The sequence below is a fragment of the Phyllostomus discolor genome, chromosome 4 (genome assembly GCF_004126475.2).
Source record: "Phyllostomus discolor isolate MPI-MPIP mPhyDis1 chromosome 4, mPhyDis1.pri.v3, whole genome shotgun sequence".
Taxonomy (NCBI): Eukaryota; Metazoa; Chordata; class Mammalia; order Chiroptera; family Phyllostomidae; genus Phyllostomus; species Phyllostomus discolor.
The window spans coordinates 50688929-50707597 of record NC_040906.2 but is presented as its reverse complement, the minus strand read 5'-3'; the positions used below and the strand labels follow the sequence as shown (position 1 = coordinate 50707597).

Genomic DNA, 18669 nt, shown 5'->3' with positions numbered 1-18669 from the left:
ATAAATGTATGGGTTTACTCCTGATTTCTCGATTCTATTCCATTAGTCTATGTATATGTCTCTCCTTATACTTGTCTTGATTATTGTAGCTCTGTTGTGAGTTTTGAAATAGCCAAATGTGAGTCCTCCAACCTTTTTCATTTCTACTTCAGGATTGTTGTGGCTGTTGTGGGTTCTATGTATTTTTATAAGAATTTTAATATTAGCTCCTCAGTTTCTGAAAAACAAACAAACAAACAAACCCCAGCTTTATTTGACGGGACTGTTCAATGTGTAGATTAATTAAGTCTTCTAATTCATGAACACAGGTTCTTCTCACTCATTTAGTCTTCTTTAATTTCTTTCAATAGCATTTTATGATTTTCAGTGTATAAATCTTGTACTTCTGTTAACTTTTTTCTTAAGTATGTTAATCTTTTGGGGGCAATTGTAAATGGAATTTTTTAAAATTTCATTGTTGGACTGTTCATTGCCAGTGCATAGAAATATAACTGATTTTTGTGTTCTGATCTTGTATAAGGAGCTCTTGTTGAGCTCCTTTATGAGTTCTAACAATTTTTTGTGGATTCTTTAGGATTTTCTATATACAAAGTCATGTTATCTATAAATAGAGGTAATTTTACCTCTTCCTCTCCAGCGTGGATTTTTTCCCTTGCTTCATTGCTGTACTAGAACTTCAGCACCGTGCTGAAGAGAAGGAGTGACAGGAGACAGCCTTGTCTTTTTCCTGATTTTGGAAAAGCTTTCAGCCTTCCACAATTAAGTATGATGTTAACTGTGGGTTTTTCATAAATATTCGTTATTAGGTTGAGAAATTTCACTTTTATTCCTAACTTGTTGAATATTTTTATCATGAAAGGATTTGGATTATGTCAGATGGCTTTTTCTGTATAGATCAAGATAATCATGTGGTTTTTGTTCTTTATCTATTACTTGGTGTATTAAATTGATTGATTTTTGTGTGTTGAGCCAAACTGGCATTCTTGGGGTGTGTACTTTTAGGGTTTTTTTGTTTGTTTTTTTGAGGATTTTGCACTGATATTCATAAGGGATGTTTTATTGGTTTGCAGTTTTCTTGTGTGATGTCTCTGCCTGGTGTTGGTATCAGGATGATACTAGCCTTCTAGTACGTTGGGAAGTGTTCCCTCCTTTGTTGTATATTAGAAGTTTGAGAAGGATTCGTGTTGATTCTTTTAAAAATACTTGGTGGAATCCAAGCCTGAGTTGTTTGTTGTAAGATTATCTGAGCCTGAGTTGTTGTAAGATTTTTTATTATTAGTTTAGTCTCTTCATTTGTTGTAAGTCTATTCAGATTTTCTGTCTTTTATTGAAATAATTTCTGTAATTTGTCTATGTCCATTTCACCTAGGTCACCTAATTTGTTGTCATACAATTGTTCATAGTATTCCCTTGTAATCCTTTTTACTTTTGTAAGATTGGTAGTAATGTCCTTTGTTTCATTCCTGATTTTATTAATTTGAATTTTCTACCTTTTTTGCTGGGGTGGGGTCAGTCTAGTTAAAAGTTGTCAATTTTGTTAATCTTCTCAAAACCCCAACTTTTTGTTTTGATGATTTTTCTCCATTGTTTTCAATTCTTTATTTCATTAATTTCCACTATAATCTTTATTTCCTTCCTTTTGTTTACTTTGGAGTTGGTTTGCTCTTTTTTCAGTTTCTTTGGATAGAAATTTAGGTTATTGATTTGAGACATTTTATAGCTAAAAATTTCCCTGTTGACACTGCTTTCACTATATCCCGTAAGTTTTTATGTTGTGTTCTCATTTTTATTCATTCCAAAGTATTTTCTAATTTCCTTTGTGAGTTCTTTGACCCATTGGTAATTTAAGAGTATGTTATTTAATTTGTATATACTTGTAGTTTCCCACATTTTGTTCTGTTACTAATTTTAATTTCATTCCATTGTAGCCAGAGGTATAGTTTGTGTGATTTTAATCCTTTTACATTTATTGAGACTCGTTCTGTGGCCCAGCGTTTGGACTCTCCTAGAGAACATTCCATGTGTACGTGAGAAAGATGTGTATTCTGCCTTTGTTGCGTGGGGTGTTCTATAGATAGCTGTTAGGTCTTGTTGGTTTATAGTGTTGTTTAAATCCACCGTCTTCCTGTTTTGTCTAGTTGTCATAGGCATTATTGAAAGTGGGTCACTGAAGTCTCCAACTACTATTTTGTGTGTTTTTCCCTTCAGTTTTGCCAGTTTTTGCTTTGTGTATTTTGGAGCTCTGTTAAATGTATATATCTTTACAATTTTGTATCTTCTTGATGTATTGACCTTTTATCTTTGCCTCTAATAACAATTTTTGTCTTAAAATGTGTTTTCTCTGTTACTAATTTATCCATCCCAGCTGTATTTTGGTTTCTGTTTTCATGGTGTATCTTTTTTCAAGCTTTTATTTTCAACCTGTCTATGTCTTTGAATCTAAAGTATGTCTTGTGTAGACAGCATATATAGATAGATGTTTTTTGAATCCATCCTGCTGATGTCCACCTTTTAGTTGGAGTTATATTAACGTAATAACTATTAGTGTAGGATTTATTTGCCATTTTGCCATATGTAGTCTATGTATCTTATATCTCTTTTGAGTCTTTGTTTCTCCATTACTGGTGCCTTTTTTGTTGAAATAATATTTTCTAATGTACCATTTTAATTTTCTTCTTGTTTTTTGATTTCTTTGAATTATTTGTTTAGTTCTTGTCCTAGAATTATAAGTAACATCTTTATTTATACAGATCTAGTTCAGATGAATATGAACTTCATTTCAATAGTATACAGAGGAGGGGAAATATGTTTACAGTTTGTATGGAAAATAATACAATAATTAATAAATAATACAAGAATAAACTGTTTCACATACTCGCAACTGTAAACCTACTTTTGCTCAACCCTGTGTACATACTTTGTTCTTATATAGGTTCTTTCCCTTTCCCTCCCTGTCTTTGGTATTGTTAGTGTCATAAAACATACATATTGCCCTGGCTGGTGTGGCTCAGCAGATTGAGTGCTCGCCTGCGAACCAAAAGGCTGCTGGTTTGATTTCTGGTCAGAGCATGCCTGGGTTGCAGACCAGGTCCGCAGTAGGGAGTATGCAAGAGGCAACAATTGATGTATCTTTTGCACATTGATGTTTCTCTCCCTCTCTTTCCCCCCTTTCCTCTCTCTCTAAAAAAAATAAGTAAATAAAATCTTTAAAAAATCTTTATACATTATATGTCCATCTACACAGATTTATAATTATTTCTCTATGCAATTATTTTTTAAATGTGATAAGAGAAAAAATTTACAAACAAAAAATACACTATACAGCCCTTTATATTTAACTATATAGTTACTTTTCCTGGTGGTCTTTATTTCTCCATGTGGATTCAATGGACTGTTTAGTGTTCTTTTATTTCAGGCTGAAGGATCCCTTTAGTATTTCTTGATAGGGCAGGTCTACCAATGATGAACTCTTTTGTTTATGTGAGAATGTCTTAATTTTTCCTTCATTTTTGAAGGATAATATTGCTGAATATAGACTTCTTGGTGGTTAGTTGTTTTCTTTCAGCACTTTGAATATGTTAATCCTACTTAACCTGTAGGTCCTGCTTATATAGAACCTGAAGGTCAGTCAGAGGTGAAAGCTTAGGACCCCTTCAGTTTTTCCTGAATATGAGCATAGCCCTGGGCATGATCATGGCCTTCTGAATTCTCGGGACATTTATAAGCTTTTCTAAGCCCCTATAGACATCTTCCCTAACTTACTAAGCTTTTTGGTTAGCTTATTTTTGCCTTAACTATTATATATTGCCTCAGGTGGCCCTCAAATTAATCAGTTACCTCTAATTGTTTTTTTTATTCTTTTAAAATATATTTTATTGATTATGCTATTACAGTTGTCCCATTCTCCCCCCTTTATTCCCCTCCACCCTGCACACCACCTTCCACCCACATCCCCCCCTTTAGTTCAAGTCCATGGATTGTATATATAAATTCTTTGGCTTCTACATTTCCTATACTATTCTTAACCTCCCCCTGTCTGTTTTCTACCTACTATTTATGCTACTTATTCTCTACACCTTTTTCTCCTCCCTCCCCCTCTCACTCCCCCGCTGATAACCCTCCTTGTGATCTCCATTTCTGTGATTCTGTTCCTGTTCTAGTGTTTGCTTGTTTTTTTTTTTTAAGGTTTGGGTGTTAATAACTGAGTTTGTTGTCATTCTGTTCATATTTTTTATCTTCTTTTTCTTAGATAAGTCCCTTTAACATTTCATATAAGAGTTGGGTGATGATGAACTCCTTTAACTTGACCTTATTTGGGAAGCACTTTATCTGCCCTTCCATTTTAAATTATAGCTTTGCTGGATAGAGTTATCTTAGATGTAGGTCCTTGTCTTTCATGACCGTGAATACTTCTTTCCAGCCCCTTCTTGCCTGCAAGGTTTCTTTGGAGAAATCAGCTGACAGTCTGATGGGAACCCCTTTGTAGATAACTGTCTCCTGTTCTCTTACTGCTTTTAAGATTCTCTCCTTATCTTGAATGTTGGGTAATGTAATTATGATGTGCCTTGGTGTGTGCTTCTTTGGGTCCAACTTCTTTGGGGCTCTCTGAGCTTCATGGACTTCCTAAAAATCTATTTCCTTTGCCAGGCTGGGGAAGTTCTCCTTCATTGTTTTTTCAAATAAGTTTTCAATTTCTTGCTCTTCCTCTTCTCCTCTGGAACCCCTATGATTCAGATATTGGAACATTTAAAGATGTCCTGGAGGTTCCTAAGCCTCTCCTCATTTTTTTGAATTCTTGCTTCTTCATTCTGTTCTGGTTCAATGTTTCTTCCTTCTGCTCCAAACCATTGATTTGAGTCCCAGTGTCTTTCCTGTCACTCACTGTTGGTTCCCTATATATTTTGCTTTATTTCGCTTTGGGTAGCCTTCATTTGTTCCTTCATTTTGTGACTGAGCTCAGTCAGTTCTGTGAGCATCCTGATTACCAGTGTTTTGAACTGTGCTTCTAATAGGTTGGCTATCTCTTTGTCACTTAGTTGTATTTTTTCTAGAGTTTTGATCTATTTTTTCATTTGGGCCATTTCTTTTTGGTCTTGATGTGCCTGTTTTATAGTGAGGGGTAGAGCCTTAGGTGTTTACTAGGGTGGGGCAATCCACTTTGCTGGGTTGTGATGCTGTATGTGGGGAAGGGGTCCAAAAGGGAATGATGGTGCTTGCTCTGCTCTCTGCTGTTTTTCAGTCACTTCCCCCACTACCCACAATCAAATCTGGTGCTGATTCCTGTGTGGGTGGGTTTGTGTACATTCTAGGACCCTGTGGGTCTCTCTGACAAACTCTCCTATGAGGCTGGGAGTTTCTCCTGCCGCCAAAAGCCCCACAGGTGTTTTCAGTCAGAGGTTTGAGGCTTTATTTCCCTGTGCTGGAGCCCTGGGTTGCATGGTCTGTCTCACTCCCCAGTTGTTCCTGCCGGTTTATCTGCACTCAAATGTGGGACTCCCAGTCATCCAGCCACTGCCTTGCCCGGTCTGCCAGCTACACCTTGCCCTCCCCAGTTCTCTTGCTGCTGCCTTGCCGTAAGTCCTGCCTGCCCCAGCTGCCTGTCTCTGCCCCTCCTACTGGCCTGAATGAATGTTTCTTCTCTAACTCTTTGGTTCTACTTCCATACAGTCCAATTTTCTGGCAGTTCTGGTTGTTTTTTGTTTTTAAATTTGTTGTTGTCCTTTTGGTTGTGCGAGGAGGCACAGTGTGTCTGCCTATGCCTCCATCTTGGCTGGAAGTCTCCCTCTGTTTTTGACCAATGTTTTTGATGATGGGAAGTGGGTACATGCAGTACTTTTTGCCTTGGAAGATCATAATTGGGTCAGAAACCGCAGTGGCTGCCAGGCTGCTGATTTCACTCTGATTGCATATTATTGATGGGTAGTGGGAATCTAAGGCAAGTTAAAACACCACAAATCTCACTGTTGTGTTTCTTGACAGCTTGCTCCCAAGATGGCTGTAAGACTATGGTTAATTTCTAGAGCCGAACATAGTTGATTCTGACAACTTTTGCCATTTCCTGGTGTTTTGATGGAGGAGAGACTTTTCAGAACTCCTTTCTCTAGTATTTTTGCTATCATTCCTGCTATTCCTTTTGAGAAGGCTTAACACTTATTTCAGTTTTCATTCATTTGTATGTGACCAGTTTTAGTTGGTTTTGTTCAGCTGGAGCCTTTAAAATCTTTTTTTTTTTCAGTTCTGTTTTGAAATTTCATAATGATGTGATTTACTGTGGGCCTTCCTTACTCATTGGGTTGGACCCTTTAGCATTTAGAATTTCTACTGTTTCCTTGATACTTTCTACCCTACTGTTTTGTTTTCTGCCAGTCACATTTGGAGATGTTGGGATCGTGAAATGATCCTCTTTTTTTGTATTGTTTTTTCCTGCTTAACTTTTTATTCTACTCTGTCAGATTTTCTTGACTTTAAATTCCCAGCCCTTCTATTGATTTTATAGTTTTATTATCTTACTAGAAACTTCTTTGTTACTATTCTTTTTTATGGTATTCCAGTTTGGTTTTATCTTTTATCTGAGAACATTAATGATAGCCTTTTTAAAAAAAATAATTTATCTCTGCTGTCTGCACTGTTATCTCTGAGTTTTCTTTTCTATGTGTATCTCTCTTGGATATTCATTTAAAAGAGTAAGGCAAAAATAATTATATGACTGTACCATCTGTTTGCTGAAAAAGTAACGTGAATGCATCACTTTTTTTTCCTAGCCCAGATGCTAACCTGTGTCTATTTTTTGTTGGTTCTGTGTCAGCTGCTTGCTCACTAAGGTTTACTTGATTCAAAATAAGTCCCATATGGCTTCTGCTTTGGAGTTTCAGTTATAATACAGCATGACCTTTCTTATAGCTTTTCCTGCTTCCGTTTCTGTGCTTTAGCAACTGGTCTGCAGGTGCTTTCCATTGCAACTTGTGGTCATCCAGCACCACATGGGTCGCCTAGGCACTCAGCAGGGTACTCCTGTGCTGTTGGGCAGACAGGCTTTGCTTAGGGAATCTGTCTGCTTGGTATAAAGAAAGGTTCAGAGTGGCCCAACATTCTCACTTCTAGATATGTATATACTCTGAAGGTTTAAAAACAGATATTCAAACAAAAACTTACACATGATTGTTCATAGCAGCATTGTTCACAATAGCCAAAGCATGGAAACAGCCCAAATGTCCATCAACTGATGAATGGATCAATTAAATGTAATACATATCCATCTAGTGAAATATTAGTTGGCCATAAAAAGAATGAAGCATTGGACATGGTTCTTGCAACATTGAAAACATTATTCTAGTGAAACAAACTAATCACAAAGGCCATGTATCATATGATTCTATTCATATGAAATATCCAGAAGAGGCAACTATCAAGGGGCAAGAAGTAGACTAGTGGTTGCTTAAGAGTGTAGTCAGTAAAGTGTCCCAGCATTTCCTTTTGAGGTAACAAAAATATTCTAAAATTGTCTATATTGATGTTTGTACTATCTATGAGTATATTAAAAGCCATGGATTTAAATGGGTGAATTTATGGTATGTGAATTATATTTCAATAAAGCTTTTAAAAATGTTCATAAGGGTCTTGAATAGACTATTCTAGAAGCCCTTTATAAAAGCTCTACCTGTATCTTGGGCTCTGCCTCCAACCTCCTCACATCCAAGGTCACATGATTGCATCTACTCTAGTTATCTCTTTATGTGTTAAATGCTTGCTTTAATTTTCTTCAGTAGAGATTTCATTCCCATCACTTACCCTAGGCTTTAAGAAACAAAGTATGTTTTTTTTCTCCATTCTTTTAGTTTATTCAAATTATTGACATTTTTTACCCTCTGCTGAAAATCCTACGAAAGAATTGTTTTTATCTGTCTTAGAATTCTTGCTGCTCTTTCAGATTTTGTGTTTGGTCTATATTCAGTAAATAATATAAATGTTATAGCCACATATCTTTAAAATTAAAATGTAAACATCTTGGTTCATTCACTGTTGATTTTATAAGGTTGACATTGAAAAAGATGTTGAGTAAGAGACTTCAGGAGCTCTGGGTGGGAGTCAGGGTTAGTAAATTTCCTGCCTTCAGAGCTGTCATCAAGTTAGCTGTGGTTGGTTTCCCTTGGACCTGAAATTCACATGAACTAGCCCAGGGAGCCCAGTGTTATGTGAACAGGAAGTTAGGGATGGCAGCTCTTGGATGACATTGAGAAGTGGTGATTTCATGCCCTGAACAGAAAACTTTAAAAATAATGGGCAAACTTTTCTTCCTCAGCCTTACTGTTGACATTACTCCCCACCATGTATGTCTTTCCTTTTCCTTGGCATAGGCTTATGTTCCCATGAGTCTAGATTTTTTTCTCTAATTTATCTTAATCAGAGATTTTTTGTTTAATTTTCCACATCTCTTTCCCAGTATATTTGTCATCAGAGTGCCACTCTTCTTGTCTTAAATGTATCCAGACCACACATCTGTCTCTTTCTCCCCCATTATTTCCTCCCTCTCTTCTCCCAAAGAACTCAGATCCTCTGGGATACTATCATCTCTTCCAACTCTCTTGGAAACTCTTTGGACCCCTTTAAAAAATCTACTGGTTCCAGTTTATTGTGTTTTTGGCTGCAAAGCAAAGGAGGTTACCTTTATTTACTTTTATCAGTTTTTAACTGTAGTCCTATGGCTTAGTTTACCCCCTTCACTTCTAGTAAGAGGACACTTATCAAAGTCACCTCTGTCCTTTCTGCTCTGCTCTCAGCTTTCCTCATACTCCCTTTGGCCAGTCACTTCTACCAGTTTTATAACTACTGGGTGCTAGAAGGTTAAGGAAAACCAGGAAATGTTTATTGAATTCTACCTTTTTATCTGTATATCTACTTTAGTATGCTGTTTACTTAGTTAATATTTATGGAACCCTCATATCTCTTACCATATAACCAGCAAATGTGCAGCAGAGCATTAAAGAATAATTAATTAGCACATTGATGGATCTCAGAAAATACCCAGACCATTTTATTCATCTTATTAAAATAAATCTCTTCACAGGGCTTTGAATTCATGGCCAAGAGTAATTTTAAGCATAATGCAACAGACAAGTTCTTAATAAAGTTCTTGTATATTTTTATACTGCAATTATCTAATTATAGATATATTAGAGGCAAGGCTTCAAATGGTATTTCAAAGCATATTTTTATTTTATAAGTTAAAATAGCTATGTAATTTTAATTATCTAAGAAATAGACAACAGGCGCTCAAATAACATCACTTAATCTAACATTGTTTAGTTATAACCTTGATGGATGCCATAGAAACTTATCTCTTATTTATATCAATTAGCCTATGGTAAAATTGGCTTCCTTATACCACAGCTTCAAAAACCCATTGATGACATTAAGTGAATGCTCACTGTATAAACGTACAGTAAAGATTTTTAAAGAGTATGTAAAAACCAGAAGCCATCTAGTCTATTGACATCTTAATACATAGCATTCAGAACTGTTTTTATATCTACGCATGTCTATACACCCATGTTTAAAGCAGATTTGTTTGTATATGAAAACTGATAATATTATAGATAGTAGAATCAATTTAGATCTTGTAACAAAGGAAAATGGCTATGGTAGATTAGATTAGGAGATATACAACAGCTGGGAAAGTAAGTCTATATTAATTGTGAAGGAGAGCAAAATGAAGACAATCTGTAAAGAAATCATTACATCCAGTCTACCATATGAGTTAAGTTGGAAAATGATATGAGCACAGTATAAAAACCTGTGTACTTGACATACTCACTGGAAAGTTGTCTGCGAGTCTGTGCTGTGGCTGGTAGACGAGGTTCTAAACACAGTGAAGTGGTTCTGCTTTTTCCTCCCTGAAAATGTAAATTATACTGTTGTTTCCCATAATAGAAGTAATTGTGAAAAAATTCAGAAACTAAAAACCCGAAAGAAGAAAATTGCTTGTAATTCCATAGGCCTAAATATTATGTATCATTACAGACTTTACAATTTAACTTTTACAAAATTAGAATTTAATAAATTCTTCTTCATAACTTTTCTCTACTTAACAAGATTTTGTGAACATCTCTCATGCCAATACATGTAGGTTTGGATAATACTAAATCGCTAAATAGTGTTCTGTTTTAGAATGTTCGTTAGTTTACTCAAATAGTCCTCTATTTAGGTTGTAATCCAGTTTTAGCTAATCTCCATACTACTGTGATGGATATTCTTATACATTCTTTGCATACTATTCTTTTTTTTTTTTAGGATAAACATTGTCGGGTCAGAGGGTTTATGCATTTTTCATCTGGTTGTCAAACTGCCTTCCATAAAGAAATAATAAATTTATGCTTACATTCAAGATAGACTTAATTTATGCCTCATTCTGTGCATTACTGCAGTTAGTATGACTTCAGTCAATACACTAAGCCACCACATTGAATCTGTATCATGATGGAGTTTATTATGTATTATGTGTGAGATGAGCTAAGTCCAGCAGTGAGGGAAGTATTTACACTGGCAACTTCCACTGCATGATGTTTGTTTTGAAAAGCCTCACTCTCCAGCCAGCAGTTAGACTGTGACACTGAGTGTGTGTGGGTATTTTGCTGTTTATGGAACTTGGTCAGAGTGCATGATTCTTTCTCATCTTAGATGAGTGACCGAGGAGGTGGTGTTCCTTTGAGGAAAATTGACAGACTCTTCAACTACATGTACTCAACGGCACCCCGGCCTCGTGTTGAGACGTCCCGTGCAGTGCCCCTGGTATGTGATGAAGAAATAATGAAGTGTGTTTTGTGAGTTGCCAGAAAACCCCAACAAACTGGCTACCAAATAAATTGGTTGTAGGGTACACCACAAGGAAGAAGGGAAGCTATTAGGAAAAAATTTCCTCTAAATTAAAATAGCACTTGGTTATTGTTTCATTTGGTTGAAGAGCACAAGACAAAGAGTATTGTTTTAGAGGTCTCATTGCCAAGCCTGATAGTCACGTCAGTAGTTCTCATGTGGGGAACTTCTTTTGACCTACTCTTTCTAATGTAAAGACTAAATTAGCAGTTTTACTGGTATCTGATCAACACTGATTTAATCTTCAGTGTTGATTTCTCCCCCCTCAAGTATGTATAACAGAAAAATCTCATATTCTAGACCCAGAAATAAGACTAGAGATCTGATCAATTTGATCACCAACCTGGAAATGGCCAGATTATAATTGTCTTGCTGATATTTTTTATTCATCCTAATAGTCAGCTATTTTCAGGTTTAATAAGATTATTTCTTGAATCTACTCCATCCTTGTTCTCCATCCCCCAGAAAAGCACTTTGCCAAATCTCTGACCTGTAATTCTAGAAGAACTATTTTTCTAGGTTTGGAATCTTCTCTGGCATATACACTGGAGTTATGTGTAACATGATGAAACAGTATAAGATGGATCTATTTTAGACTCTTGGAAGTTACTGGAAGGACTTCATTCTAATAGTTTTATCTGTTATGTAACACAAGTTCTGTAGCTACAACTATAATATGGTTCATGTCTTACAAAACTTTTTAAATGATTAATGTAGTAATAAGTTTCTCCAATGTAGATATGTGGTGCCTGGGATAGGCATGCATGTGCTAAGGGGAAGACAAGGTCAAATAATAAACATGTGTATCTTCTTAGATTCTAATTTTGCTCTAGGAATAAGGGGAGAAAAGGGATATACTGCTTTTGTAGTAAAAAATATCATAGAATTTTTGAGGAGAGGGCATAGCATCGAGAAGACTTGATCCAGACTGTGTGGTTCCATTCCCGACTTAACCACATTTTAGCTGTGTAGCTTTGGGAGAATTATGGACCTTCTAATACCTCAGTTTCTCTAACTTTAAAAATCGAGTTATTGTATGGGCTGACTTTTACTCTGTGTAAAAGTACCTTTCGTAGTGCCTGTCACAAAGTCAATGCCGTGTGTTTGTTGCTTAAGAGGCAAAATTTATGTGAATTTTTAAAAAAGATTTTATTTATTTACTTTTAGAGAGAGGGAAAGGAAGGGAGAAAGAGAAGGAGAGAAACATCAATGTATAGGAGATACATCAGCCAGATGCCTCTCAGAGACCCCGAGCTGGGGACCTGGCCCACAACACAGGCTTGTGCTCTGACTGGGAATTGAACCAGAAACCTTTTGGTTCTCAGGCTGGTGCTCGATCCGCTGAGCCACACCAGCCAGGGCTACAATTTATGTGAATTTCTAGGAAAACAGGAGACTTGACTTGGCACAAGCTTACCTGTGTGTCTACACAGCTTCACTGAGGGAAAGACGGTTGTGAAGCTCTTTCAGAGCCTCCCTCCTGGTGTCAGGACCACTGTGTCAGAGGACCCAGTAAGCAAACACTGGAGCAGCTGGAGACAGACTGCCTGACATCCCCAGGCATGGTTACCTTGTGTGCCTGACTGCTGAGAGCTCCCTCCAGGTGGTCGCCTTCTGGTGGGCATCTACATGGGTGGAACGTCTTCACACTGTGAGCCCACTTAGAGAGGACCATCCCATTTCTGTGTCGCAGACCTCCTTTCCATCAGCTATCCAGTTTTGTTTTCTCCAAGTCCCTGACCAGCCAGCTAGCCAGCCAGCCAGCCTCTTTGCCACCTGTGAGTCCATGTAGGTGCTACACCTCAGGTTCTGCCCACGAGTAGGATTTACTTCTATCCTGAGAGAGGCTATAGTGAAAGGGCAGTCCATTGCTGGCTGGTGCTGGGGTCCCTTGTAGATCCACCAGGCACCAGGCCATTTTTCTCCTCTGAATTATCTGTAGAGGGAGCTCCACGAATCCACACGTGTGGTTGAGGGAGAGGCCGTGATGAAGCAGATCAGGCCATGCCATCCTGAGCCTCCTGCTTGTGCCGTTTCCTTGGGTCCATTTTTGGAACTAATTAATATATATCAGTCAGGTTCCCAACAAAAAAGTGATAGCACATTCAAATTATGATAATTAAGGAAGGCTTATTTATAAAGAGACAAATTACAGTGCTATAAGTAGGGATAGTGCAGGGATCCAGGGCTAGCAGCAGTGGAGCTGACACCACCCAGAATCAAAGGGAGAAGTGGCAACTATAGTAAGACAGTCTTCAATTTTACCAGTGACTAACTACAAGTAAAGCAGAAGCAGTTGTCCTGTTTGGTGAAGCCAGCAGAACCCACAAAAGGGGAACGTTGCAAAGCAGCTTCTTGGTAACAAGGGCCCAGCCTGCCCAAGGGAAGCAACCTCAGCCTGAAGGGTAGTGGATACTCTAGACCTGACTCCATCTGAACTCCTATGGGTTTCCCATTGGCTGGACCCACCGGAAGCAGAGGACATGGGAACCTGTTGATGTCATTCATTCAGCTCAGCCTCCCAGGGGAAGGAGAAATGTGGAGAATGGATAGTCAATTTGGAGGGGTGAACAGAAACTGGGGTTAGAAAAATCAAATAAGTGGTGGAGATAGTTATAGTCAGAGCCTGGATTTGTGAATAGCACTTTGATTCTCGAATCCACATTAGCTCTTCACTAAAGTGTTATACGGAATGTCCTTGGACACTTGTTTGGTGATAAAAATCATTTTTACATATATCTAAATTTTGCTTTGTATTAAAGCCTGGGTAGGGTTTATTCAGGTAAATAAGGTCATTCCAGATACAGGGTACAGGATGAACAAAGACACGGAAGTAAAAAAAAAGCATATGTTTGAAGAACTTAAGAGCAGGAGCTTTAGTTCAGCTGGACTAAAAAGTGGGAGGCAGAGACCTGATCTTATCGGGTCTTGAAACCCCTTTTACAAGCTTGGGTTTTTATTTCAAGCCAGTGAGTGGGGGATGGGGCTGTGCTTTGAAAATTTTTAAGCAGAGGAGTGACCTGTAAGTGAGAATTAAGAAAGTAGAGCTGTTACAGATCTCTCCAGGTTCAGAACACAGACTGGAAATTCAGGGTACAAAGTCACGAGATACATCTGTTAGGCTGTGACAAGGCTTTGTCTACTCTTGCTCCTAAAAGAGAACATGTTTTATGTGATACTGCCCAAAGCACTATTATGATACTCTGGAGCAGGCCAGTGAAGCAAAGCAGTGTGCTTTTCCAGACCCCTCAAGTCATCTCATAGTAGAAAGAAAAATGAGACTTCTACATGACCAGAGGGGAGCCATCTAATGTAGTTCTCAACTGGGGTCCAGTGATCACAGTATTAGCAGGTTTCTTAGATACAGGCGCTGGCAGCCCTGGAGTTCTCAGTAGCGTCTCTTTTCATTAGATAAGTATTTCAAAGAAACGCTCTTCTCTGTAATGATCAGAATTATGGTTATTAATAGAAAGAAAAGTTGGGTTAAAGTGGGGCCTCACAAAAATGTTTATGTCTTACAAATTTAACATGAAGCACGTGAGCGGACATTGATCCATTAGTCTTTCGATGTACTGCCCAGGCCTTTTCTTCGGTTCTACAGATTGAAATTTCAGTTATCTTCTGAAGAGAATTTCGTTTTTTTTTCACACAACAGGCTGGTTTTGGCTATGGACTGCCCATCTCCCGTCTGTATGCACAGTACTTCCAAGGAGACCTGAAGCTGTATTCGCTGGAGGGCTACGGAACAGATGCAGTGGTCTACATTAAGGTGGTAACTGTAGTTTTCTTGAGTGAATGAGAGTTCCTTCCATAAGAAGAAAAGATGCCAATATTTAACTATAGTGAAAACTTCCTCTGCCTCATGCTATCAAAATGGTTTTTCACATAGGACTTCATTTTTTTGGACAGATGATCTCCTTGACTCTGGGAAAAGAAATGCTCTTCTCTGTGATGATCAGACATGGTTATTAATAGAAAAAAAAGGTTGGATTAAAATGGGGACTCATAAAAAGATTTATGTCTTACAAATTTAATTTTAACATGAAGCACATGAGCGGACACTGATCCATCAATCTTTTGATGTACTGCCAGGCCTTTTCTTTGACTCTGCAGATTGAAATTTCAGTTATCTTCCTTGCAGAAGCTGTACTTACAGTTCTTTTTTTGGTTTCTTTAAACAAAGAAACAACCAGGTGCATAATCCTTTTTTATTTTTATGCAGTCCTTTACAAATATATCCTTTGATTTGATATCGATTTTTATGCAACTTTCCTTCATGACGTTTTCCAAAATATTCATCTTAGTTTTCAAAGAATTCCCCCCCCCCCATTTTTTGGCATTTGGTTTAAGTTATACTCTATTAAATTATGTATTTACAATAACAGATATAATTGCATAAACAGGTTTTGGAACAAGCACAGGTGACTCTTGGTAAGCCTATAGCTCACCAGGTGGGAGCAGAAGCACTAAGCCTGCTGGCCTTGGATGTCCCATGTGTTTATGAAGAAATTAGTATATTTTACAGGGATAGAGAGCACTGAACCCCATCAACCCACTGGACTGGTTCATCTGTTGATACCTAATTATTTAGTGATGATAGTTTCTTGTTCTGGCCACTAGATGGCACCCATTTTACAGGAAATGCTGAAGACTTTTGGAAAAAATAAATTTATCTGAAAAGGTTAAGTTCTTTCAAGATCATAGTTCTTTTTCTTTTTCTTTCTTTCTTTTTAACCATGTCAATCTTAAGGAACTTAAAAAGGGCACATGAAGGCAATATTTTTTATCACTAAATGTAATATCTTTGATCTAGTCTATAGATCAAGCGGTGCTGGCAGTTCTGGCATATTTAAAGAGAATGTATAGGTGAAAGGTTTTTAGTTCCATTTTGGAAAAAATAGATGACAGGAAGTCTTATAGAATCATTAAAATCGTCAACATCAAATACCTTCTTTAGCATTATCAAAATGAAATTTATAGTTCAATATTTTCTACATCTTGGGGAATGCCTATGACTTAAGGTTGAAAATCTACTTAAATATCTCAACTTAAAGAAGATAATGACTTTATTTCAAGTTCCAATGATTTACAGGAAGGTAAAATAGAACAGTGAATTAACAGTAATGTGTTGGAAACATGAAATTATGCATGCTACAGACACATATGCTGCAATTGAAATTGGCTTTGATGGCAGTAGGAAAAGACACAGGATCAGACCCAGGACCAAAAATGGCTCATGCAAAAGCCAAGACGCCTTAGACATAATTTTATATATATATTGATAGTAATACTATATTGAATTTTTAAAAGTACAGTGACTGAAAAAAGTATTCATTCTAATAAATAATTAAAATTGAGTTCATTAAATGATTGTACCATTACATATATTAAGGTACATATGCCAACTTTTTATGCTTTTATACTTACATGACTTTTTAAATTAATCAGCTTTTGTTCTGGGTCATACTTTACAAGAAACGTGTTACGCTTGTGTAAAATTTCAGTCCCATGGCTTCCGGGCAGCACGTTCAGTCAGCGTGCACACCAGGCAGTGCCCTAGACTTAGTCAATACGTTTCCAGTGTGTACACTGTTTAAAAATGTTTGGAATTGGTGTTATGATTAATAAAATACAAAGCCAGTAAAGTATTGTTTAATTTGTAGTAACCTTTTGCCACTGTATGTTTTCTTAAATAATGGATTCTAAAAACATGCCAGACTTAGGTCCTGCTTTTCTTTCAGGCTCTGTCAACGGAATCAGTAGAAAGACTCCCAGTGTATAACAAAGCTGCCTGGAAGCATTACAACACCAACCATGAGGCTGATGACTGGTGTGTCCCCAGCAGAGAACCAAAAGACATGACAACATTCCGCAGTGCCTAGACACACTTGGGAGCCCTAGGAAATCCAAATGCGGCTTTTGTATTAAATTTGGAAGGGATGGTGTGGAGAACTACATTATACCAAATACTTTATATGCCCTTTTCACAACTATTTGGGTAGAACAAATGGAAAGTGAATTCCATTTTATGCCAATTAAACCTCCGAAAGAATGAAATTGTACCTATTGGACACTTATATTTTCACAGTTAATTGAACATATTTTTAAACAACAAGTTTTGGTCAACTTTCCCCTTTATGGTAGACTTTGGAAGAGTGTAAGTCTTTGGGTTTCTATAGGAAACTGTGTGGTTTTGTAAAATACTTTTCATTTATGTGTGCTGGAAACATTTTCTTAATAATACTGATTAGCTAGTTAATGGTTTTTCTGTTATTCGGTGGAGTTCTGCCATCCTTTACTTAGTAGTGGCAACTATAGTAAGACAGTCTTCAATTTTACCAGTGACTAACTACAAGTAAAGCAGAAACAGTTGTCCTGTGAGCATGGAACCAGCCACCTTAAAGCATCTACACATGCATTGTCTTAGCTCTGAAGTTAATTTGTCATTTTAAAATTTTATTGCAAAGGATTTAATGACTAGTTCCCTATGGATCTAAGCCTAGATCATGGGCAGTCTACTTTGTGCTTGCAATTAATGTAAGGAGAAGTTTTTGTGCTAAAACAAACTAGCAGCTGCCAACATTCTAGAGAAGAAATTGTGGGCAAAGCAGTGAGTCCCCAAAACTGAACTATCGATTGTTGAGATTACATGAGAGAGCTTTTAAGAAACAAGAGCTTTTCTGGGCCCTACTCCAGACATGCTAAATTAGACTTGCTTAAAATGCTCCCTATGTGAGTATGATGCATTACCTACTTAGGGAAGCATTCTTTTTTTTTTTTTTTAATCCTCACTCAAGGATGTGTTTATTGATTTTAAGAGAGAGGGAGAGAGGGGGAAAAAAAAAAACCCTGATGCGAGGGAGAAACGGTCATCAGTTGCCTCCTGCATGCATTCTGACTGGGGAATCTAACCTGCAACCTAGGTGTGTGCTCTGATGGAGAATCGAACCCACAACCTTTTGGTGTACGGCCTGAGCTCCAGTCAGGGCAGGAGCCATTCTTTTAAAGTGAGTAATGATAATACCACATTTACTCAAGTAACAGAAATCTTTAGGTTTTGGTTTTCACCTATCCAAAGGTCAGTCTTCTAGACTCTAGGAGACACCCTCTGAGTCCCAAGTCTGATACCATTAAAAGCATAATTTGAAGCAGGAGACAAAATAACTACTGGAGAATAGTACATACCAGAAGGATCAGAACCATAAATGCACATCTTGACAAAGGATGAACGTTTTAAAAGAAGTATCTAAACTTTGTTATCAGAAAAAAAGTCAATTTGGGCTTATCACAGAAATCTTTTGCATTTGCGTCTACAGATACTTCAGTGTAACATATTCCAGTAACTCTGTTGGGCTTTAAAAGAGAGATGCGGTGCAGGTGGTACCACCCTTGGGTGGAGACCCTGAGTGTGGCCCAGAGTTGCGTAGGTCGGAGCCGCGACCTAGGCTGTTCTGATGGTCCCTCCGCCAGCCGCCGCTCTGGGACACCGGGAAGCCAGGAGTGTAGTCATGCCTCATCTTTGAAGGCGACGGGGAAATGCACTGAAAATAAATTTTACTAGTAAGGTTTTAAATGTTGAAGAACAGGTTTACTACTTAAACGGGGGATCTCTATCTGGAAAATACGTAGAGTTGAAACACCTCATTCTCTAAAGGATTACATAAATTTAATAATTATATATACATTTGTAAATTGGGAGGGCAATTAGACTAACCCTCATTTGAGAGAGGATGATGGAGACTCGGGGTATGGTTTGCCCCGGGCTTTTAGCTAAAATAACCAAATGTTGGAAACAGATCT

At 37.5% G+C, this 18669-nt stretch overlaps 1 protein-coding gene across 1 annotated transcript in view; it reads left to right on the top strand.

Moving 5' to 3' along the window:
• PDK1 (pyruvate dehydrogenase kinase 1) overlaps nucleotides 1-17702 on the top strand; it is a 31531-nt gene extending 13829 nt beyond the window's left edge. The window contains exons 9-11 of the mRNA XM_028509375.2: nucleotides 10675-10785; nucleotides 14525-14638; nucleotides 16611-17702. Coding sequence (XP_028365176.1) covers nucleotides 10675-10785; nucleotides 14525-14638; nucleotides 16611-16751 — 366 coding nt within the window. The 3' untranslated portion in view covers nucleotides 16752-17702. The remainder of the gene's footprint in view (nucleotides 1-10674; nucleotides 10786-14524; nucleotides 14639-16610) is intronic.
• Nucleotides 17703-18669: the final 967 nt, after the last annotated feature.